A 24,729-nucleotide genomic window follows, 5' to 3' on the forward strand; every position below is an offset into this window, starting at 1 on the left:
ATTATCTTGGTCGAATAGTAAAATGGTGCGTTAAATTGCAATCCAATACATGACAAATAAAATATATAGAAATTAACGAGAAGTATCTTTTACCATAGTTTTTAGACTCGGTCCGGTTCAAGGCCCGGGTTTCGTGTTTTGACCGGGTTGCTCGGGTCAATTTTTTTTTTAAAAAATCAAAACGACGTCGTTTTAGTAAAAAAATAAAAGTCAACGGGTTGCAACCGGGTTTTTGACCGGGTCTTGCCGGGTCTTGCCGGGTCAACTCGCTAGGTCAGCCGGGTCACACCGGGTTTTTTCTTCGCCTGTTTTTTCTTCAACCCAGCTCGATTTCAGCTTCGGATCTACCCGTCGGACCAGGCCGAGTTTTAAAACTATACTTTCTACCTTTTGGTTTACTATGAATGGAATTCTTTGTGGTAGGCATGACTTATAAAGACATCGGAAATCATTAAAAAAAATCAATGTAAATTGCCAATAAATTAAAAATTTCCTCTAACAAACGTACATAAAATTAGTTCCACTCAACAAAATCATTTGCAGAATAACAAATCAATTCCATAATTCATACATGTTAGGGAGATATGAAGGAAAAAGGAAAAGATAGCTTAGCTTAGGGATCCCATCGCATACATTATTTCCAAGCGATGAAACTGCAACGCATAAATTTACAGTACAGACACATTTATTAAACACAGTCTTAGATTTTGTCAAAATCATTTTTCTCCCTCTCCCTTTTACTGGATTCCCTAATCATTAAAAGCCGCTCCCTCCTCCATTTCTCTATTATCCACGATGCCAAACACCAAAAAAAAAAAAAAAAAAAAAAAAAAAAACTGAAAATGTGCTGACACACAAAAAAAGTCCCACATTTCTTGTGGAACACTAAATAAACCCCACTTCAGAGAGTACAAAATCTGTATACTCTCCCCTCGTTATCCTCGTCTGTCAAACCGGGTCGCTGCCATGCCTCCCCACATGGTGATGTCTACGTCAGAGAGAGCGAGTGCAGACACACTCGCGAGTACAGAAACAGAAACCTTATCTACGCCATGGCATTCTCGTAAATAGAACGGGACTCCGTGGCCAGTTAACTAACAGTCCATTACTACTCATCTCTTTAACAAGAGGATTTTAGCAGATATACAAAGACACATGCATGCCACACAAATCAACGGTCAGGATTCTCTCTGCTTTTTAACTAGATCACTCTCACCCTTAGATCCAAAAATATGAGAGGACTAACCATGGTTAGAAGAAAACATTATTTCGAACCATGGTTAAGTTAAGCTGCAAGTCACTTGAGTTAAACTTAAAAAACACAAGTGTTTTTATGTTCTTCTTTTTCTGTTGGGTTTTCTGGGAATAGAGGGAGAGGAGAGATGAAAAATCTGAACTTGAAGTAGTAGTACGTGGTGGTCTCCCTCTCTATAACATCATCTTCTTTGTTTTTCTGTTACTGTTATTGTTATCTTGGGATTTTTGATTTAGTTAAGAATTTCCATTTATGGAACCCCCAAGTTCTCAGATCTCTTTTGTTTGATCTGTTTATGTTTATTCTTGGGTTTTTCAGTTCTATGTAATGTAATCATCACCATCGGATTCAACAACATTATCATTTCATAAAACCTAACGAAAGAAAAGAAAACCCATAAATTTTTCCTTCACTTTCTTGAGAAAGTTTGAGTATTTTCTCTCGTGTCATTTTTAATAAACCCATTTGGTTTTTAGATCTCTGGATCTGTTTCAATCGTTGTAAAGATAAAAAATTTCTAGTTTCCAGATCTAGGTTCTTTTTTTTTTCTTTTTTTTTGGTAGGTTTTGAATTAAAATGAATTATTTCCCAGATGAAGTATTAGAGCATATTTTCGATTTTGTAACATCACAAAGAGACAGGAACTCAGTTTCTCAAGTATGTAAACCATGGTACAAGATCGAAAGTAGTAGCAGGCAGAAGGTTTTTGTAGGGAATTGTTATGCAATTAGTCCTCAGAGAGTGATTGAGAGGTTTCCTGGTTTAAAATCTATTACTTTGAAAGGAAAGCCTCATTTTGCTGATTTTAATTTGGTTCCAAATGATTGGGGAGGCTTTGTTTATCCATGGATTGAAGCTTTTGCAAGGAATAGTGTGGGGTTAGAGGAGCTCAAGTTGAAGAGGATGATAATATCCGATGAGTGCTTGGAGCTCATTTCAAGGTCTTTTCCCAATTTCAAGTCCTTGGTTCTTGTTAGTTGTGAAGGCTTCACTGCTGATGGCCTTGCTGCTATTGCTTCTAATTGTAGGTAAGAAATGCTTTGCTTTGTGGGTTTTTGTTTTTGTCTTGTTTGATTACCTATCTGGCTTGTATTTTGCTATTACTGCTGATTTTTCATTTATAATTTTTTTAAGCTTGATACAAGAAAACTAGGCTTCTTAACATAGTTTTGGTGGTTGCTATTTGTGGAGTACTAATGCAAGTGCTAACTCTGTTCTGGCCATGGTGGTTGTTAATTTTTGAATACTAGTGCTAGTGTCAAGTCTGTTTGGGTTCTTACTAGCAATTTGGTTTTGGAATGCCTTTGATTTGACTAGAGAGAAGGAATATTGAGACTAGTATTCTTAGATTTGGGATTTGTTTTGCAGTACGGGTTTTGGTTTGCATTGCATGGGGTTCTGTGGCTGTCAAATTGACGGTAGATATATGGTTATTAAGCAATTAATGCTTGTATCTGCTTGCCAGCTGCTGAATATAGAGTAAAATTACACCGTAAAAGGCTTAGGAATCTATAATGGAGTGGTGGATGTAGCTTGGTATAACTGTACAGTGAAAAGTGTTGGATGATTTGATGATTCTTTTGTTTTTTGATCTTGAAGGGCATGTGATTCAGCTCTGTACTTATTGTTATTTATAATGTTCTGTAGGCATTTCTGTGGTGTTGGTGTTGCTATTTGTAAATGTTACTGCATTGGTCCCTCGTTCCCAAAAAAAAAACAAAAGAACCTCCCTTTATGATTTCTGAAGTCTCTTTCTAATTCCCAATTGAGTCTTAAGTGGCGTTCATTGTTAGTCCAGATGGTTATTTCACGTTTGAGGCTTCAATTATTTGTGAAAATTGGTATCCAATTTGATCTCTTTAAAAGCCTCTGAAAGATACAATGCTGACTAAACAAGGAGCAATAATCATTTCGTTGACTTAATATGAATAGAAGGAAATGACGTGAGGGGTTTCAGGAGATTGGTTTCAGGAGATAATTAGCTATGTTCTAACTAGTTTGAATGTCTTTCTTCAACCCAGGTTTCTTAGGGAGCTGGACCTGCAAGAAAACGATGTTGAAGATCATAGAGGCCATTGGCTTAGCTGCTTTCCTGATACCTGTACATCTCTTGTATCACTTAATTTTGCATGTCTCAAAGGTGAGGTCAATGTAGCAGCACTTGAGAGACTTATAGCAAGATCTCCTAATCTGAGGAGTTTGAGGTTAAATCATGCAGTGCCACTTGATGTACTTCAAAAAATATTGATCCGAGCACCTCATTTAGTGGACTTGGGTGTAGGGTCTTATGTAAATGATCCAGATTCTGAGACCTATAATAAATTAGTGATGGCTATTCAAAAGTGTATGTCAGTCAAGAGTTTGTCAGGATTTCTGGAGGTTGCTCCCCACTGCCTATCAGCTTTTCACTTAATTTGCCCGAACTTGACTTCCTTGAACTTAAGTTATGCTCCAGGAATTCATGGTGCTGAGCTCATAAAGCTAATTCGCCACTGCATGAAACTCCAGCGCTTATGGGTATGCCTGTTTACCTGTTTTTAGGAACTCACAAGTTTACTTGTTCTCATGCTGACTTTTAGTTGTTTTTGCTGTATCTGTAGATACTGGACTGCATTGGAGACCAAGGACTAGAAGTTGTTGCTTCCACTTGCAAGGATTTGCAGGAAATAAGGGTCTTTCCTTCTGATCCACACGTTGGGAATGCAGCTGTGACAGAAGTGGGCTTGGTCGCTCTTTCTAGTGGTTGCCGTAAGCTCCACTCAATTCTATACTTCTGTCAGCAGATGACCAATGTAGCCCTCATTACTGTAGCTAAGAACTGCCCCAACTTTACCCGCTTCCGGTTGTGCATCCTTGACCCCACAAAACCAGACGCTGTGACCAATCAGCCATTGGATGAAGGTTTTGGGGCTATTGTTCATTCATGCAAGGGTCTCAGGCGGTTGTCAATGACTGGCCTGCTGACTGATAAAGTTTTCCTCTACATTGGAATGTATGCCGAGCAGCTTGAAATGCTTTCTATTGCATTTGCTGGGGACACTGACAAGGGAATGCAGTATCTGTTGAATGGTTGCAAAAAGCTTCGCAAGCTAGAGATAAGGGACTGCCCTTTTGGTAATGCAGCGCTTTTAATGGACGTGGGAAAGTATGAAACAATGCGATCCCTTTGGATGTCATCGTGCGAAGTTACCCTTGGAGGCTGCAAGTCCCTTGCGAAGAAGATGCCAAGGCTCAATGTGGAGATCATTAATGAAAATGATCAGATGGATGCTAGTGCTGATGATAGGCAAAAGGTAGAGAAGATGTTCCTATATCGGACTTTGGCGGGGCGAAGGGAAGATGCACCAGAGTTCGTTTGGACTTTATAGGTGAACCAGGGGTGTGTTTTTTAGGCCCTGCCCACTATTTCACTGTTATTAAGTAGTTGTACTTTGTTTAGGCAGCTGATTTTTATGGATTTTTTAGCCTATTGGTGTTCCAGTGGCATGCGACTATTTTTTTTCTAAATTTGTAAGAGATTGCTACTTTGTACTTCATGTTTTTATAGATGTAACTGTGCAAGTATTGGCATGATCAGCCAGTTCCAGCAGGAATTGGATTCTCAAGTACGAGTTTGCCTACCTTCCTTTTAAGCAGATATTCACAAGACTGAAGATGATGGAACTCCGAACTCCTATAGAGTACGGGGCAGAAGAGTTTAGCTCGATTCTTTAACAAAGCCAAGCAGGTTTATTAGCTCACCCAATTATTATCACACGGTCCTTTCATTCTGCCATGCATCAATGTTGTTAAAAACTCATTCTGTGTAAATGGGGTTTGGGTCAGGTTTTATATCGGTTAAGAGTTGACCCGGTTGTTGGTCACATTAACCCATTAACTTGTCAGATTAACTCGTGAACAGGTCAATTTAAACCTCATCAAACCCGTAACTCAAAACATAAACTGAATTTCACTTTACTTGACTTCCTTGTTAGGATGCTCTATGCTAGGATTTCAGCTTGTTAGTAACACACATGAATGGAAGCTCTTCAGATAAATAAAATTCTAGGTGTGCTTAAGCTTACAGGCTAAAAATATACCAACTTCAAGTGTTTGTTTGATATCATGCATGCATGAAAATATATTAACATAATTTTTTTAATTTTATTTTTGACATCGAAACTATAAAAAACACTAAAAAACATTAGTTTACTATTTTATCAAATAAAATACACTTAAAAATAAAAACTACAATACTCTCAAATACTGTTGTGTGTTCGGTGGAAATAGCTTTTGTGGTAGAAGTTTGAAAACATAAATTAAAAAAGACCACAAATTAAGAGTTTTTAGCAAAATAAATATAAAATTATAATATATATTAATTAACCAAACATTTTTAAAACGACCGTTATAGCAAAACACCATCTACACCACATACGGACCCTAAGTAGCATTGCAGAAGCGCTGGGAAATCATAAACGGCAGTCAACGTCAGTATATTAATGAATTCTTGGCTTCTAGCAGATGATAATAAGCTGTACCAAATTTCATATTGCGCAACTCCTCTACTGCAGTTGAAGGTGTCCCAACTTATGCTTTCCCTCCAAAGAGAGAAGTTTCCTGAAAACTTCACGCAGGTATCTTTTGTGGGTTCTTGCTGATAATACAAGCAGTTGACCATTAGCTTACAACCTTTATTTTTAACTTAATGGAGACCTTTTCCACCTTCCACGATCCTTCAAAGTCATGAAGTCACTGACATCAGCTTGCAGAGTAAATATGAAGCTTTCCTTGCTGACGCAAAAGAAAAGAAAGAATTGCTTTGCTAGAAGCTTTCAGCACAGGAGTAAGCTTTGCCAGAGAACTTTATCTAGGATGCCGCATTAAAGTCAAGGAGATAAATGAAATCATAGCATTGAGGCATATTCATATTGTTTCCAATTTGGAGGAAATGACACTATTAAATTATATGTGCATAGAAACCCATACAAATACAGAATCTCTCAACAACCAGATAAGAAGATCGCGAAACCAGAATTACCAGACCCCATATACATCATTTGAAACTTAATGAAGCAACCAGATTTTAGAAGCAGCACTCCTCCAACACACAACAGCAACAAAGTGCAGCCAAACTGCACATTTAGAATAAATAACCATCATTATCACATCAATAATTAAGAAAAAAGGTGGCATTCATTAAATGAAGTCAGTACACAAAATCAAATAGATACCATGATCAGAACATTGCAAGGTGAAGTAACTACGGATTTAGCAATCCAATTTCCAAAATACCAATAGCTAAGAGACTGGGAGCATTCAGAGCAACAAAGAAGTATCAAGTGCTCCCTCATTTACAATGCAAAATCATTGAGTGAGAGAATGCCAGACTGCTAACCAAATGACAAACCTATATGCATTTGCAGCATGGAAAGCCTTTCAAAGCCACAGGATATGAAACCAAAGATTTAATATCATACACGGAAAAGACACATACTGATGTCCACAAGAGAGAAATATCAAAGACAACGATCACAAGGTATCAAAAAGCTCCTGTTTGTCCTGGGGACCCAGAACTTGTAGATATTGACTATGACTGAAGTAACAGTCAGTTGTCGATTTGTCAGATAACTTGTTGAGTTCTGAATTCCGAGCACTGAATGCTACAAGTGTAAGAAATATAGTAATCCATTGACCTAGTCAGGTCTTTTATGATCTACAGAGCTTATTCAAAATCTTTTGTTTTCTTTACAGCAACTGCCAATTTTTGTGATGAGCATAGACACTTCTTTTCAATGCCGTGTCAGGACCTTCATAGGAATGGTACTAGTAAGAGGCTTATTCTAGACAATAAAAACTGCTAGATGTATATGGCTGTCCGCTGTTGTATGTCGGACAATTGTTTAGGATCTTGTTCGACATAAAAACTGCTATGACAATGAAGTAAATTATCCTAGTGCTCCAATAAGATTATAGATACTTAACCATCATGTTTAATGCCATCCTAGCCACCTCATATCGCTAAATAAAACCCTCAAGGGTTAATTATATAATCCATCACAGATAGTTATATGGCATGTTTATGGTCTAGTTATGTATTGGCTTCAACCTCCTGCTGGGCAATTCCAAATTGAATTTGAACAAGTTTCTAAGAGGAGAACAGCTTTCTAATACTAAATTTTCAAGTATTTTGGCTGTTTTGTGTAATTGTCTATCATCCCACTTGCTTCCTCCATGTCCTTTCTGTTGCAAACTTCACTATCTACGAGTTCCTAGTTATGCCCAAACTTTGCATCTACAAAAGTTACCTGACGCCCTAACCAGAATTTAGAATGAATCCAAACTTGTGATAGTGACATATTAAAACAGTGATGTATGTGTATGCATGCATGTTTCGATAAAGAAGAGCAAAACGAAAATCCAAATTGATATTCCCTTTGGACCTCCAGTTAACAAGGAGGCAAATGATTAGAGCTCCAAGGTTTCATACCTTTTGCTTCGCTGACAGGGAGGGGGAATCTCATATAATTTAAATAATGAATCGCCTAATAAAACCCAAAAGAAATAGAAGTCCTGGAGTTCCCATCTCGCAGAGTAACTTGCCACAAGGTGACAAGACAATCAGATCCTACCAGAGTTTGAACTAAACGCTAGCCAATGAACACCAGATATCAAAAGCCTCTAGCTGATTTAGCACCAATTTAACCAAGACCTTACAGATATCGAGTAGGACCCAAGTTACCTAGTCTTACTTCATAAATTTCAAGTTAGCTTGTTCAGTTATGGGTTCTCAATCCATTAAGTTATAGTATGATAATCGATCAACCACAGCAGGTTTTTAAGGATTTACAAGGCTTATTCAAGACCCTTCCATTGCTTTCCAACAGTTCCCAACCTTTGTTAGGTGCATGGGCAGTTCTATTGTGCTCTATTCTTTTACGAGCCTTTGTAAGTACAGTACTAGCCAGAGATGTGGCACAGCCATTAAAAAGCACTAGATGCATATTGCTGTTATAAGCTGAGCAAATATTTAAAACGTTGTATTCTAACAGTTAGGCTGTGACACGGATCTGCATGCATGTTTCTTTCACTGGCAATTATCTAAAACTCTTCATAGTAAAGTTAGGATGCAAGAGAAAGATTGACTAAATAAGTATATGTGCTCTAGTCATGCAATAGTTAGGTTTTCACGAAGTAGTTAGATAAAGAATATCTTCCTGGTCACCTGAGGATTAGATGCCCAACCGATCCTACATATATAATTGCCGATTCAACACCATCCTACCACCTCATATTGTTAAAGCAAACCCGCAACCAGTCAAGTGCAATTCATTACAGACAGTATTAGATTGGAGGATAATCTAAGACGGAATTAGTTGTCGCCTCGACTGATCCAAAATGAAACTGATAAGATCGGACAAGTTTCTAAGATCGAACTATCTTCTGGTTCTAAACATTTAAAACTCCATCATTGACTTGATCCCATAACATTAAACAAAATTCAAGACCAAGATCTCACAAAAATAAATAAGTAAACCATCCCTTTATATTAGATAAAAACATCAACACTATAATGACCGCTTCCAATAGAAACCCAAATAGCATAAGATTATCAACAAGAGACATAAGAAACAGAGATAAAAAAAAAAAAAAAAACGCATACCATCCACGTAAGAACGAGGAGCAACCACCATAATTATCCTGGTAAGGGTGATGTTCATAATGACAACACTGCTGGTACTGTGGCGGACCTGGAGGCGTTGGATACCCTTCAGCGAAATACCCTTGGTACCCACGTGGTGGCCCCGGTGGTGGGTATCCTGGATACCCTGGAGGTGGTGGCCCCGGTGGTGGGTATCCTGGATACCCTGGAGGTGGTGGTGGTGGTGGTGGGTACCCTTCGTGTGGTGGTGGTGGTGGTGGTGGTGGTGGGTACCCTTCGTGTGGTGGTGGAGGAGGCGCTGATGGCGAGTACCCTGGAGGCGGGTAAGGTGATGAGTACCCTGTCAGTTCAAAATCAATCAGATTCTAAATTCAAAATAGAAGGGGGGGAAAGAGAGTTTGATTACCTGGAGGAGGGTAGGGATCATGAGGGGCTCTCTGGTAACTCATGATTTTATCTTTTGGGGCTCTTCAAGATTGAAGAGAAGATGGATCGATAGATGGATGGATGGGTTTCTGTTGTTTTTGTTAAGACCGGAAGATTGCAAGGCTTGAAGATGAGGGGGATTTTTATTTATTTTTTATTCTTAATGGGATTGCAATATTGTGAGGGTTGTCTTTCTGTAAGTTGACGAGCTCTTTTTCTCGTTCGTTGGATATTATTGACAAGTAAACATACTGAACGGTCTTGATTTGAAGGTTAGTTGGTCCAGTTTGCTTCTTCTTTTGCCCGCTATAAGATATCATAACTATAACTCAACTTGTTAGATTCTGGATTTGCTATATAAAAATTATTAATTTAAGTTTTATAAATTCCAGGATTACTAGAGACTTATATAATCATTAACTTTAATGTTCATAGAATTAGTCGAGGCACACACAAGTTATACCTAACATTCATATTAATTAAAAAAAATCATCGAGTAGCAGCAGTAAGGAATTCATTGTAGGGGTACCAAGGCAGAGACCATGGCTCACAACATTTGGCACAACTTCATGTTTGATAATTTAGATTTGAGAAATCAACTTTTTACTGTCAACATCACGATCATCTTGAATTCATCAGTTCCCGGAGCTGCACGACGCAAGATGAACCGGCCTGAAGCTAAAGCAGGTGGATTTGAGGCTCTGTACAGGCAGGTGATGCGAAACAATAAATAATAAAATTAAAGCAAGAACAGAAAGAAGCTTTAGAAAAGAAAGAAGCTGAAAAAGAGAAGAAAGGGGATTGAAAATATGCAAAGTCTGCAATTTTCATTAATCATCAAAACTCTCTCAAAATGACAGAAAAACATATAAATAGTAAACCCTAAAACATCCCGCTATTGGGTTCGGCCCATCAAATCAAACTGTTTAACATAAATAATAAAATAACAATGAGCAGGCCCAAATGGGCTAAATAAATAAAATAACAATGAAATGGGCCCAAATGGGCTTAGTCTCCCAACCAAAGCGTGACAGGCTGGGCCATCCTATGTCGTCTCCGTCCATATACTCGTGTAGTTTGTGGTGTGGGTCTGGTGTCCTACGTCATCTCCGTCCATATACTCGTGTAGTTTGTGGTGTGGGTCTGGTGTCCCCACCAGCAGGCCTTCAAAGCACTTACTGATCCAAATGATCAGCTGAGGAAGACATTCGCCTGCAATCTGTCCACAACAGCAGATCCAGCTACTGGAACCCCTTTATCTATCTGTTGCTCATGCAGCTTTCTGTAGTGAGTCAGTGACCGCCATTTATCCTTCACAAGGTAAAGCAAATTGCTACAAGCCAGCATAAACTGTGTACCCAGGGCGCCTGGCAGGTTATGCCAAGGGAAGTGCGCTGATATTAATGACACACAGAGCTCTGTAAGGTTGCATGGCAAGAATGTTTACGTGTTTGGACATGCCAGTACTCTTTGCTATTTCATGACAGATATCGTAGGGAAGGAGAATTATAGAATGATCGGCAGAGGACATTATTAGATTAAGAAATCTTCTAGAGGTCAATGGAACCAGAGCGAAATTGTTAAATTAAATCGGAAGAATTACTTAAAGATGAGAAATCAACGGTGAAACCGTTTAGCTCTCTTACGTTGATATATAGCCACTACTCTTATGTTCAGGTCCTTCAGCAAGGCCAATCCGTCAGTCACCTGCATAACAAAAAAAAATTGCATTTTGAAAACATAACGCCGTTGCCGGGGATCGAACCCGGGTCACCCGCGTGACAGGCGGGAATACTCACCACTATACTACAACGACTTCCTTGCTTATGATGCCATAAAATATTTATTTATTCAAATAACTTCACTTTTCTATAAATTCAGTCTTGTCTCGGCTCTAGCATAACAGTTTATGTGACATCCCAGATAGATTCTACTATTGGCCACGGGTTGCATCTAAACTTTTTAGAATAAAAAAAAATAATATTTAGATTTTTATAAAATTTTAGGAGTTAAAATTAAAAATAAAAAATAAAAAGGGCATGCTCATCTTGGTTAAATTCATGAAGCTTATTAGGTTGAATTAATTTTTTTATTTTATTATATAATAAAAAATACAAAAATATATTCATAAGCAACCCAAAACTAAATAATAAAAATCAAATTATTAAATTAAAAAAAAAACCTAAATATCCAAAAACAAAAAAGCCCACAAAAATGGCCACCAAGCCCATACAACCAATCCAACACGTGGGGGTAGAGGCCGGCCCGTGCAGCCCTATATTTTTTTTCATGTTATACAGGCGAACAACCTTTATTTTTTAAAAAACATTATGTGACAAGCAACTTATCGGCTATCACATAACAAAAAATAATATTTACGCTAAGGCTCAAACCCACGATCTTTAATATGCTGACGCCACAAATTAGCCAAGTGAGGCACAAAATAATTGTGATATCAAATTATTAAAATAATATATTAACCTTGTTCGCCCACACCTTTTAGTTGTATGATAATTATTCTTGGTTAAAAAAGAAGAAGAAGAAATCATTTATTCTTTATTTGAGCATTGATCTATAATAATAATAATAATAAATATAAATACAAACTTTGTGTATAAAAATATATTTTAATTTAAAAAATCATTATATTGTTTTATCTTAAAAAAAGTATATATATATATATATATATATATATATATATATATATATATATATATATATTTATATATACTTTAAGAATTAAAAAGGCTTCAACTCTATATAAAAGAAATATATTTATTATTTTTTATATCATAATACAGTGTATATGTCAATACTAATATATAAATTCAATTATATTAAAACATCAATATAATCACTAAAATATAATTAAACCCCGTTTTTCTATTATACATAAAACCTTAATTTCTATAATGTTTTATTGATACTTTATTTTGACTATTAATACTCTAAAAACTGCTTAAAAATAGATCAACAAAAGCCAACAATAAAAATCTGAAAATGCAAATTTATCAAATTATTAAATTAAATCATGTATGCATGCGTGCATGCATGCATATACATGTATGTATGCATAATGTACATGAGATCCTACAGAATAGAAGGGAACCATACAGGACCCAGGTTATGACATCAGTTGCTATCTCTCCATGTTGCACGATACTTGAATTACTAGAAAGAAACACTTACTTTTATGGTTGGCGCTATGACCGACACCCTGAGAACACATACAGTAACAGTCAAGAACCATGTTATTAAACCTAGTAACTCCTACTAACAAAATTTTCATAGCTGGCAAATATGTTATATCTCGTCTAAATGAGATTTCAAGATATCCATGGCGAAAAGTTATATTGAATTCCAAAATTGATAAACAGTAAATGATCATCAAAATGTACAAAGCCAAAGATGATAGATTAGTTCTTTTAGTGAGCAATTGGGGATCGGTTGATTCATCAAGCACTTGCTCATTAACAACTATGTAAACCGAAGGTACTCAACAGATGTTCTCAGTTCTAAGGGCGGAAAACCATTTAACTAGCAGTGCTCATGCCTCTGAAATATCTAAATTGCAGGCAAAGCTAATGGATCAGTTTCTCTGTTTAACGTCTCTTCTTGTTTGCTTTTGCAGCACCGGATTTGGATGGGGTAACGAGCAGGTAGATGAACAGAACCACAATGGAGATCACAGAAATTAGAGACCCATACTTAGCCAAAAGCTTCTGCAAATATAAAACTTCTTGCGTTAGGAATACAATAGTATCATTGCATATTGAGGAAAACAAAAGTATATCACCATGGAGACTTGTAGCAGCAGTTACAGTTGCTCTATATAGACTTGGAGAAAAAATGGACTTTAAAGAATCATTTAAATGATAACCATGGTGTGGACATCAGCAAATAATATTACCATTTATTTTATTTTTTTCCTGTTTATAATTCCATGATCACGGAGTCAAGAGGGGTAAGGATGCTTGAAAAAATGGACGATGAGGTCTTAGTTCTTCTGACCCTTTTTACTTGTAAAGTCAAATTTGAGTTCCAGGAAGCTCAGTTTAATAACTCTTAACCAATAGTGATAGAGAGAATAAGAAGATGATTCATACCTTTGCCTGCATAATTTTGGCCGGACCAAAGGTGATACCATAAAACAGCAAAGAAAAAAGACAAGCTTCAGTAAACAGCAGAGAGAGAGAGAGAGAGATATGAATTTGTCTGTTTGAGATTCCAACAACAAACTTACCAACTCCAACTTCTGCACTGGAGGTTTTTCTGCAAGGACATCAAGAGGCAGGATGGGAGTCGAATATGCCTCCTGTTATAAAGCAGACATCAGAAAATAGAAAACTTAACGCAAGATGGTGGGCAAAGAAAAGAAAATATAGAAGACTGCATGAACATCAAACCTGTAGGGCAGCCTTTGTGGGGATACGGAATGTAATGACTGCTGGAGAACCGTGAAACATTCCTTTCACTTTGCCCTCCAATTCAAAAGCGTGTGACAGGAGACCACCACTGCAAAAAATATAGAGGGCCACATATAACAGTGACTAAAGAATGATAAAGCTCAAATAGACAGTCATTATTGCAAGATGGAACTCACGCATCAAGCCTGTCCCATGACTGTGAAGTATTGCCACTGACGACATCAAATATATCTTTAGGCCAGTGATCATCAGTGAGAGTTATATCATATGCTGTCCTGTAAATTTACAAATAAGACATTGTTAAGCAGATGCAACAAAATATATGCTCAAATTATATTTAATGAAGGTCAAATTAAGTAGGAAGTAAATTAACTACCAAGACAACAGATAAGAGGGAACCCTGCCTACAGCCAGGGAGAAGGGGACTGGGGTTATGCATTAAAAGTCAGCTGGCATAGTGAAACAAATAAAATAACTACTTCTTTTCTTGTGGAAAATAACTACATTGTCTACCAACAAGCAAAGGAGCATTTGTAATGATATGTAAAACCAAGCAAAAGGATCACCGTATATATTCTCTTGGCCCATTTATGAACATACAGATATAAAGAATAAAGGTTCTAATTACTGATCAGAAGCACCAGTTCCATAAACTCAATCAGTAAGTCATCCGACTGATCAAGCAAGTTTCCAGAGGCTAATTGAGCCATTTATTATGAAGAGTTTCTTTATAACTCCCGAAACATATTTTCCCATCCATTCCAGCCAGTACAGCAATTGCCAGAACATTCTATTCATATTTTTGAAAGCAGAAGGGATTTAAACTCCAATTATAACTGCTCACAAGGTACATAAGAAAGTAGATTTGCACGCCTTTATACACACCAAACTTTTAAAAAAAAAAATTGGCATTTCCTCGCAGAAATTTTTTATTGATGCTAGACTAGTTTACCTTGGTTCCTTGATGTGTCAAGAATCATTTCACTTTATTTTTATATGAACAACGTTTTGTTAAAAAGATGAGTGAGGAAATCATTGAAGAACAAGACACTTCCAAAAGAACAAAAACAGAGTGAAACAAGATAACACTATAACCTGTCATATATCAAACAATCATTTCATTACATATATCAAGAATAAAAGTAATAACATCTGGATAGCTAAAGGGAAAACTAGAGACCACCATAGCATTTTAGAGGAATCATTAAAGGCAACTTAAACATAAATTTAACCCATCAATTACAATGTGATTAAAACCTCACCATCCCATAAAACTTAAAGTCCAAGAGCAAATTGATTTTCACCCACAAACCTAAACTCATTTTAAAAATCAACCAACGCTTATACGCATAAAGTGTGTCCATCTCGTTGAAGCACTATGATCTAAAACTCCATGCTATTAATCCTCGATGAAATATCAAATCACTCAACAAAATTTACCTTCGATCAACATCCTAAAATGTGGAACACTCTATCCATCATCATTTGAACCTAAACCCTTCCACAATTATACAAAACTCTAACCTTTGAGGCTGACCATTACGCAATTTCCTGTAAATTTCAGAATTTCTTGTTACGAATAGCTATCAACTTCGGATTTCATCTTCTACACAGAAATCAATACATCCATCCTTAATTCAAGTACAAATGGATTAAATAAAAAAATCCACCCCTAAAGACCCACGACTCAACAAACAACTATTAAATCCATATGGATTTAATCTCTATTAACACGCTGCTAATAAAAATAAAACCCATCTCCCTACTCAAACCCGAACAATTTTGCATCACATGCAATCAAATCTCTTAATTACAATTGATTTCCTAAATTAGAAGCATTTAAAATTAGCTCCAATTCAAATTCTATTTGAGATCTAATAAAAACAAACATCGATAATTGAACGCATGCAAATAGTTAAAATCTCAGATCTAATTAGATTGAGAGAGACATATCGGAACTCACGAGGATCCTTGATTGTAAATATCGATGGAGACGGAGACGCGCTCAGCTCCAGATTTGAGGCCTCTGGGAGTGGCTTTCTTGTGAGCGACGATGAAGGGAACATCGGAGCTAGCGAGTGATGAGGATACCAATAGGAGAGATAGTAATATAGAGAATAGAATTTTTGTTGTTATCGGGTTTGCCATTGGATTTCGTCGTGGTGGTGGTGGTGGTGGTGGTGGTTGTGCAGGAGGAGGATCTGGTTGTTTTTTGGTGAAAAATGTGGAAGTCGACATAAAAACAAGAGGGGCTAGGGTGCGTATTTGGTCAAACCAGTGACATCGAAACGGTAACGTTTCAAACAATGGCGACAATAATAAATTTCCATTTCTGTTCTTTTTTTGCCTTCAAATTTTTTTTTTTTTTTTTTTTGTGATAGTACATTTTGTTCTTTCTTATTTATTCTCGGATTCCTTTTCTATTTCTCTTCAGCAAGTTTCGTATTTTACTTTTTTTTTTCACTATTATAAATTTACTTTAGCTCATCATGAACGTAAATTAAGATTATATATTTATAAACATGATTTTTTTTTTTTTGCTAAATGAAATGAAAGAAGATTATAAAACTTTTATTATGATGATGAGGTTTGTTGTTGTCTATTTTTGACTTTATAAAAAATCAAGAAAAATAAAATAAAAAAAAAACTCAAAATACAAGAGGATACACATGAAGAAAGCTCAAAAAATCATCCAGTTGGTGGTGAATGATCAAAATAGCAAGTGAAAAAAAATTAAAGGACTAGAATGTACAAGATTGACAAAATTAATGACCCAATTCTAATTGACAAAAGACTCATTCGGTGAAAATAGTTGTATTTGAGGTAAAGAAATATAAATTTGGATGAGTAAGGACTCAATGAGGATTTTGAAAAGCTTAATTAATTTTATTGAGGACTTAATTACAAGGAAATTAATTTTTTTGGAGTCAATTTAAGTGTTAATTGGAAGAAATTGAAGTTTAGGGACTAAAATTGAACTTTAAAAAATTTAATTGGTCAAATTAGAAGCTTAATTGTGAAAACAATTAAAGTTTGATAGCTAATTAGGGGTTTAATTGAAGAAATTTAAAATCAAGGATCAAAGTGTAAAAGACACGAGATTTCAAGAGTTGAAATTGACCAAATAAGCAGCCAAATTAAAGAAACATAAAAGTTTGATGGTCAATTAAGGGTCTAAATGCAAAAAACAGAAACCAAGGACCAAGATGAAAAAAATATTAAACTTTGTGGTTGGTGATTGAGTTTGGCAGGAATGAAATTGCATGAAATTAAAAGTTTAAGAGGTAATTAAAAGCAATTAGAAGAACATAGACTAAAATAAAATTTATCAGATCTCAAATTAAAAACCTTAATTTATAGGGATTCAACGTAGACAATACATCGTTCACCCACTATTCATCTATTTTCTTCGTAGTTTTGGATGATCGAGTTAACACCTTCCAAGAGCTCGTTGTGGAGTTCTAGACCTCCAAATGGCATAAGGTTTTTTGCAAATGAAAGAAAAACATCCCATGTACAACTCCATTTCCATTAAATTAGACATTTACATCCCAATTCTTCCATATAAGTCTCCCACGTCTTGATCATGATCAACCATCATTACAATTTCAAATTCTGAGCTGATTGAGTTGACATCTTTGAATAAATGAATGTGAAACTATTGACTTCCAATTTAAGCAAGCTTGGATCCAAACGAAAGATATACATCTTATTTACCAACTTTAGGTAGTTTCTGATGACGTTTACATCAAACTTGCTTTGGTTAAACCAAGGTTGTCAATACCATTTCGGCAGGTGTTTTGTTTTTTCAATTGGAACGAAATGTTTCAGTTTCGGAGCGTTTGGGCATGCCATTTCGGGATTGTAATGTTCATATATATATATATATATATATATATATATATATATATTCAAGATAAATTAATTATAAATTATGCATTACAAAGTACAAACACAATGTCAAGCAAACATAACTTTAAAATTTAAAATATTTCTAAATAGTCAAGATTAAATAGAACTTTAACTTAAAGTCTTAAAGTAATTCAACTTAAACAAAATACCAAAATATTATGAAAGTAAAATGTTTTAATACAAAAGAAACATAAATCAAACATCATCTCCATCATTAACATAGAAATAAGGATCTTGATCTTGTGGTGGTATGTAGGGAAAGTCATCAACTAGACATTCCAATAGTTGATCATTTCCACCAAGCTCATTCTCTTCATCAAAACATGTCTCTTCATTCTCTAAAGTCAAAGTAGACAAAGGTGCTTCTATAGTCTCCTAACTTATATCTTCTCCATTAAGAAGGCTAGGTTCTTCACAAATCCATTCATTCAATAGATCAATGTTATTGAGGCTAATAGGATCTAAAGCATCCCTTATTTTGCTCAAATTCCTACAAAAAACAACATGAATATAAACCACATATATATTAGTGATAAATTTAATTTTAAAAAATTAATATCATTGTTAATGAAAATAGTAATAATCATTTTCAATATTATTATTAATATGATAATATCAATATTTTACCTCTGTTGAATCCTCAAATTATAACGAACAAATACTAGATCACTCAATCTCTTGTGCTCTAGCCTATTGCGCCTTTTAGAATGAATGAATTCAAATATACTCCAATTTCTTTCATACCCAGTTGCACTACAACATTGACTAAGAATTCGAATTGCAAACTTTTGAAGTTCTTGAGTATCATTGCCAAATTGCTACCACCATGCAACTAGATAAGACAAAAGTTTAATAAATCAGATATTATAAATATAAAACAATATTATATTTAAAAAACAAAATGTTATTACCTGGATTTAACTTTTCTCTTTGACGAATAGCTAGAGGCAAGCCAAAATCACCAGTTGCTTTCTTATACTCCTCAAGTTGGCCACTAATTACATCTTGAGTGTCACAATCAGGGAACCAATCTAGTAATTGTGCTAAGCAAACCTCGAGTAACCTCTTTTTGTTTTGAAAAAGAAGGCCTAAAATAGATTCCAGGATTAAGAAAACAACCTGCTGCATGTAATGGACTATGAAGTTGCTTATCCCATCTAGCATCAATTACCCGAATCTATGGTCCATATTGAGATACTCTATTTTTCAACCTTGTCTTGATGGCTTCTTTTGCTTTATCCATTGCCTCATATAAATAACCCATTGATGGTTTTTCTTCACTATCTGCTAACCGAAGAACTCGTACTAAAGGCTCACTAACTTTGACTATATGTTCACATCGAGGCCAAAAGTCTTTATCTTGTAAAATTATGGCAGTTATTTCCTTTCCAACTTTACTTTTACCATGACTTGATTCTACCCATTTCATGCAAGTAAACATTTGTCGAAGCTCTTTCTTAAACTTAAGTAAACATTGGATGCTTAAAAAATGGGTAGCAAACCTTGTAATGCCAGGACGACATAGATCATTTCCATTAGTAAAGTCTTTCCTCATGAAAGCTAAAACCCATGCATGATTATATATAAATTTGGTTATGTTTCTTGCCTTCTTAATGGTTTCATCAATCATCGAAAAATATCTTGGATCAGAAATATTTTCTAACATCAAATCAATGCAATGGGCAGCACAAGGAGACCAAAAGAAAGTGCCATACCTTTGTTGCAAAGCCTTCCCAGCAGCCTTGAATGCAGCCTCATTATCACTAACAAATTGGACAATATTTTCTTGCCCCACTTCTTTGACAACTTCATCAAACATTTCAAGCAATGTCTCTTTATCTTTTCGAAGACCCGAAGTGTCAACTGACTTCAAGAATATGGTACCTCTTGGAGAATAAGCAAGAAAATTCACAATTGGTACATTCCTTCTATTTGACCACCCATCTGCCATAATGGAGCATCCATAAAGTTTCCAATCAGCCTTGATTTCAAAGAGGTATTCATGGACATCATGAACTATATCTTTCAAAAGTGGTCCCCTTAAATCATGATATGATGGTCCTTTAAAACCAGGTCTTATTGATGCTATGACGTCTATCATTGGTTGATAATAGTATGATTTAGCACCATTAAATGGTACATTAACATCATACCACCATCTTGCCATGACCTTCCTTGCATTATGTTCCTTCTTTTTAGAAGCCATTGCACTTTTAATGCTAGGTTGTGAACTTGGGGTAGTTCGTGGAACGAATGAAGTCATCTTTTTTCTATTTGCACTTGTGCCTTGCATTGTCAATCTCTTAGTTGCTTTTGAATCGATATCACTTAAAGTAGGATTTGCACTACCACCCTCTTCGACTTCATCATTGGAAAATGATTGAGAATTTCCAATATCAGTTCTAAGTCTCTTTCTTTTCTCTTTCTCCATTGTTAAGTCCTCTATCAACTGCTTCATTTGCCATTTCACATCTGGAGGAACCTTTTTACAAGCTTCAACTTGGCCCTTAATACCAGCAAGGTGATACTTCAGACGAGTAATACCACCACCATTGATCCTTTTGCTACAATGAACACATATACTTGAGTTCTTTACACTAATAACCACTTGCCCATGAGCCCATGCTGGATCATCTGATCTTGCTGGAGCTGAAGCCATAGAAGAACCACCACTTGATGAGTTTTCAGCCATGTAATTTGATCTGAAAAAAAAAATAAAACACAATTAATTTCAGCTATTACAATTTACATCAACGTGATTTTTAAAGTAAAATGGATGGTAATGATACCAATAACTTAAAATGAAAAAAATGACATTTCTCAAGATACCATGTTGATTTACAAATATTATTTGTTGGCTTCACACTTTAAATTTATTATTTGATACATTCGGTTTCATATAATAATTATGTATCCTTCCTTATAATTAATCCGACCATGGTCAAGTTAATTATATTATTAACTACCAAACCTAGCAACCTAGCAATTAATCTGGTTATTTAGTTTGTATAGGCTTATGCACATAATACAGATTCCACATCACCTATGTCCTAAACAATGGATTCATTGCAGTAAGCCATCTCTTAATTTGATTTATCAAAAAAAAAAAAAACTTTCAACATAGAAATCAAAGCCATTTATCATAAAAGACAACTTTCTAAAGTGTTTTGTCCTTTGAATTTATGGCAAGCCTAAGACTATTAACATTCCAGCAGTGTAAGTTAACAGAACTAAGTTCATGCGTTTTTCATTTCCAATTTGAACTTGAAGAGAGAAAAAAGATTGCACATTAGCTCTGCAGAGACAATTATCTTCTGGTTCTTTGCCAAGTTGCAGGGGGACTCCTTCTCTGTTTTGATCCCTGCAAACAAGAATTTACACTTAGGCGTTGCCTTAACATATAGGCCATATATATCTTGACTCGTAAATAATAGCTTAATATAAACTGGATATTGCACTTTGATATCTCTGCCAAGACTTTCAAGTCGATCCACAAGAACAAAAATATTGCTCTATCTGAAGAATATGCTAGTTTTGACAGTCCTAAGAGCCCTTTCTTTGAGCATCAAAGTCTTCCTAATGATGCAGCAATTAACGAGTTCTGGGGCTATTAGAAATGAAATACATCCTGTCAATCTACTTAATTTATTTTAATTAGTTGTGTGGGTGATAACACTGTCACAAGGCATGGAAACTGAGGTAGGTCTTGCACATGAATTTGATTGTCAATATTAAATCAAGCTGTAGAATTATCTTCCACAGAAAATGACAAATTAAAAATAGTCCACTAGCTTCATTGACATGGTTATGTGGGCTCTTAAAATCAAGAAAAGCAGGCTCTTACCTTGAGAACGAAGTTGTTGAAGATGACGTGAAAGCCTAGAAACCATCGCAGCTTAATTTTTTCTCTGGTGACTTAATCATATTTTAATCAAAGTCCAATTCATTAAAGAAATCAAATCGTTTAAAGAAACTTATCCTAACCAGGACCATCTTCGTTAAACAATTCAACCAAATTCATTGTTGCCCTATATCCCTGCTCTAATGGTGTTCCCATCTATAAAATCGGGCTTCCAGTTTTAACTTATTTTCTATATACCTCCATCGACACTAATCACCATGTTATCCCAGTTACTAAATCACAATTACTAGCCAAAAAGTTGTAGCTAAACTTTGCTGTATACCAAAATATTCCTGCTAGATAAATCGGATATCATGGAAGAGTACTTATTGTTCTTTGATTGGATACAGGCATCATGCTTCATGCAACAAGCATCAAGGCCATCACAAGGCTTCTCTCCTGGGCATCCACCGTATAAAAGCCCACAATACTTGCCGATTAAGAGATGAGGCTTATGTAATAGTTTGAGAGATGATCGAACGACCAAACCAGGGAGATAGCAGAATCAGCTGTTTGAAGTTTGAACTCCAATGGAAGGGGAGTTCGTGAAACTGAAAGACAAGATGCCGATTGTAATTGTTTTGGTTGGGAACTTGAGAGTTGAGTCTGCGAGGAGGAAGAGAAATTAGGGATTTGGTTTAGTTTACTTTAGACTTCAGAGAAAAAAGAGCGTGGGTGTACTGTGCAGTTAATGAAAATGAACCGGGTTTAATTTTGAGTCTTTGACTTTGACTCGGTGGCTTTAACCCGAAACGGAACGCATGGAATTCGGCCGGAACGTTCCGGCCGAAATTTGACCGGAATTTCCGGATCAGGCCGAGATTTTAAGCGAGGCAAAACTTGTTCCGTTTTGTTTCGTTTTTTTAACTGGTACGAGACGTTCCGGGCATTCCGGCCGAAACGAAACGGAATTAACAACTCTGTTAAACCTCAAAAGTGGTGAACCAAGTCAGCCTAGACTGTGACATTTGATTTTCAAAAACCATCCATTTTTTTCGTGTGTTCACACTTAAAGCTTCTTAAAAGGTTCTTATCAATGACTTTAACCCCCCCTTTAAAATCAAAAGGCTAGAAATAGTTCCTTACCCTTTAAGTCTAACAAAATCACCAAGTATCCTTAAAACCAAAACCACCATTGCAAAACCAGTCTTGTACAAGAGCTTTCAGCTGGTAACTTTTATTCATAACTCTCTCATTTTTATCAAAGGACCGAGCTTTAATCAATCTTTGAGGGAATCCATAAAAAAACTATAAATACCCCTATAAATCAAATAAAGAGAAGAGAAAAAAACTAGAAAAACCCTATAAATACCCTTTGGAAAGACCTTACTATGAAGGTTCAAAAGCCTAACACAAGCAAGCTTTGGAAAGAATAGAAAACGAAAGGGAAAGAAAGAAGGAAAAAAAATAAAAGAAGTACCTACCTATAACCAGCAAATTTGAAAAATGTATAACCATGTGAAAACTCAATGATGGAGTCCATATGTCCTTCCCATTCATGCTTTTTCAATGTTTGATGATATTTTTTTAATCTTTTTAGCATTATTTTGTATTTTATCATTTATATGGATTGATGAATGAAAATGTTGTTTTCTTTGCTTAATGTTGCTTTGAGTTAGTTATTAATGTTTGTTGGATGTTTATAATGATGTTTAAATGTTGTTCTTGCTGAAATGAAATGTTATTTAAAATCTATCAAATATGACAATAGGTATTTGATGCATATTTCTGGGTTGTTAGTTTATGTCCTGGATTCCTAGACTTGGTTTTTGTCATAAAGAATTAATTTTGGATTGAAGTTTGATATTTTGTTGGCTGTCTATGAGGTTACAGTTTTAAAAGTTGAAATCTTAAGTATGTTTTTAATGATTTGATGTTATTTGTTGTTATTTTTTATTCAAGCATATTTGTTATTAACAATATGATTTATATGGACAAAAAACTAGAAGTTTAAAGGTTTAAAAGGTCATTTTCTAGGTTTGATAGTAATTCATGTTTTCTAGGTAGCCTGGGTTCATGTTCTTCATATTCCATCTAAAGAACATTGTCTTGAATAGTAGTTTTAATTTTTTTTTTTTAAAGTTAATTTTGGTCTCTATAAGTTTGTACATCATCATTAGTCAATAATCTAGGTTGTTCTTGCATCAATAATACTTCTTTACTGTACCGCTCCACTTTACTCTAACATCTGCCTATGAGCCATAAATTACAATAAAAGGCATGAAAAATTCTCATACCATCCTTCATTTGTTTTTCATAATTGATTCCTATTCTTTTAGGATATTATGATTTGGTCATAATTTTTTTTTTCATATTTTAGTCCTTGAAAGTTAAAAGATAATAAAGAAAGTCACCGAAAGAAATTGAGGAGAGAGAAAAAAATTCTCAAATGACCAAATTTCAACACTAATAATACCAATTTTAGTGTCTGTTAATTTATTTTTAAGAGAGAAAATCAATAAAGTTGATTTCAGTTTTTAATGATGGTGAAAAAGTAGATCAAAGTTCTATTTGTTTTTTATTTGATTTTTTAGATTGATTATAATATGTTTTGTGATTGAAAATGAGGTTTTAGATGTCTAAAGGATTTGTTTTTCATGTTTTTGGATCAAAATCGGTGAAATATGAGTTTTCAAGTTCCAAAAACTTGAAACTTGATTGATTTTCCTATCATTGGAGTCACTTTAGTGTTTAGAATAGTTGTAGGTAAATGATGTATTATCTATCTATTTTTTTTTTTTAAAGGCTGACCTAAGCTTCAAAACTCAAACATATAGCCTTGTACTTTAAACTCAAGCACATGAGCTTGGCCTTTAGGCCAACATGCACCTACTTGCAAGCTCACGTGCACTTTCTTTGCAAGCCTAAACATGCTTGGGTTATCTTATTTTTTCCCGTTGCGTTTAAGCTTGTTATATATATATATATATATATATATATATATATATATATATATATATATATATATATATATATATATAATCCTATTTAGATTATTAATTACAATGATATAATCCTATTTAGATTATTAATTACAATGATATTTTAAAAAAATAATTGTTTCATGCTTTTTAAATAATATATGAGCTTTTTATTGTAATTTTGCTCTATGATTATATATGAAACTAATATGCACAAGTTAAAAAAAAATACACATAATTATTCA

At 35.0% G+C, this 24,729-nt stretch overlaps 4 protein-coding genes and 1 non-coding gene across 6 annotated transcripts; 1 reads left to right on the forward strand and 4 right to left on the reverse strand.

Annotated features, from left to right (window-relative positions):
• Positions 1-1,272: 1,272 nt before the first annotated feature.
• Positions 1,273-4,860, forward strand: LOC18107123 (protein AUXIN SIGNALING F-BOX 2). The gene is made up of 3 exons (XM_006373053.3): positions 1,273-2,283; positions 3,277-3,772; positions 3,856-4,860. The coding sequence occupies exons 1-3, from the start codon at positions 1,832-1,834 to the stop codon at positions 4,621-4,623; spliced, it is 1,716 nt and encodes a 571-aa protein (XP_006373115.1). The 5' UTR covers positions 1,273-1,831; the 3' UTR covers positions 4,624-4,860.
• Positions 4,861-6,117: 1,257 nt separating this feature from the next.
• On the reverse strand, positions 6,118-9,472 carry LOC112324656 (protein CYSTEINE-RICH TRANSMEMBRANE MODULE 13-like). 2 transcript variants are annotated; one of them, XM_052448753.1, is made up of 3 exons: positions 9,304-9,472; positions 8,898-9,210; positions 6,118-6,369 (listed from the first exon to the last, which is right to left on the reverse strand). In XM_052448753.1, exons 1-3 carry the CDS (start codon positions 9,344-9,346, stop codon positions 6,321-6,323), a joined length of 405 nt encoding a protein of 134 aa, XP_052304713.1. In that variant the 5' UTR covers positions 9,347-9,472; the 3' UTR covers positions 6,118-6,320. The 2 variants fall into 2 exon arrangements, with proteins under 2 accessions (XP_052304713.1, XP_052304712.1); XM_052448752.1 differs by having other exon boundaries at positions 8,898-9,237.
• Positions 9,473-11,067: 1,595 nt separating this feature from the next.
• On the reverse strand, positions 11,068-11,139 carry TRNAD-GUC (transfer RNA aspartic acid (anticodon GUC)). The gene has a single exon. It is a non-coding gene; the product is annotated as a tRNA-Asp (tRNA).
• A 1,516-nt stretch (positions 11,140-12,655) lies between these two features.
• On the reverse strand, positions 12,656-15,989 carry LOC18107126 (uncharacterized). Its single transcript, XM_052448789.1, has 5 exons — positions 15,714-15,989; positions 13,927-14,025; positions 13,730-13,838; positions 13,430-13,638; positions 12,656-13,045 (listed from the first exon to the last, which is right to left on the reverse strand). The coding sequence occupies exons 1-5, from the start codon at positions 15,986-15,988 to the stop codon at positions 13,018-13,020; spliced, it is 720 nt and encodes a 239-aa protein (XP_052304749.1). The 5' UTR covers position 15,989; the 3' UTR covers positions 12,656-13,017.
• A 1,868-nt stretch (positions 15,990-17,857) lies between these two features.
• LOC18107685 (uncharacterized) lies at positions 17,858-20,354 on the reverse strand. The gene is made up of 3 exons (XM_024589322.1): positions 19,378-20,354; positions 18,574-18,725; positions 17,858-18,000 (listed from the first exon to the last, which is right to left on the reverse strand). The coding sequence occupies exons 1-3, from the start codon at positions 20,352-20,354 to the stop codon at positions 17,858-17,860; spliced, it is 1,272 nt and encodes a 423-aa protein (XP_024445090.1).
• Positions 20,355-24,729: the final 4,375 nt, after the last annotated feature.

Source organism: Populus trichocarpa, chromosome 17, assembly GCF_000002775.5.
Source record: "Populus trichocarpa isolate Nisqually-1 chromosome 17, P.trichocarpa_v4.1, whole genome shotgun sequence".
NCBI lineage: Eukaryota > Viridiplantae > Streptophyta > Magnoliopsida > Malpighiales > Salicaceae > Populus > Populus trichocarpa.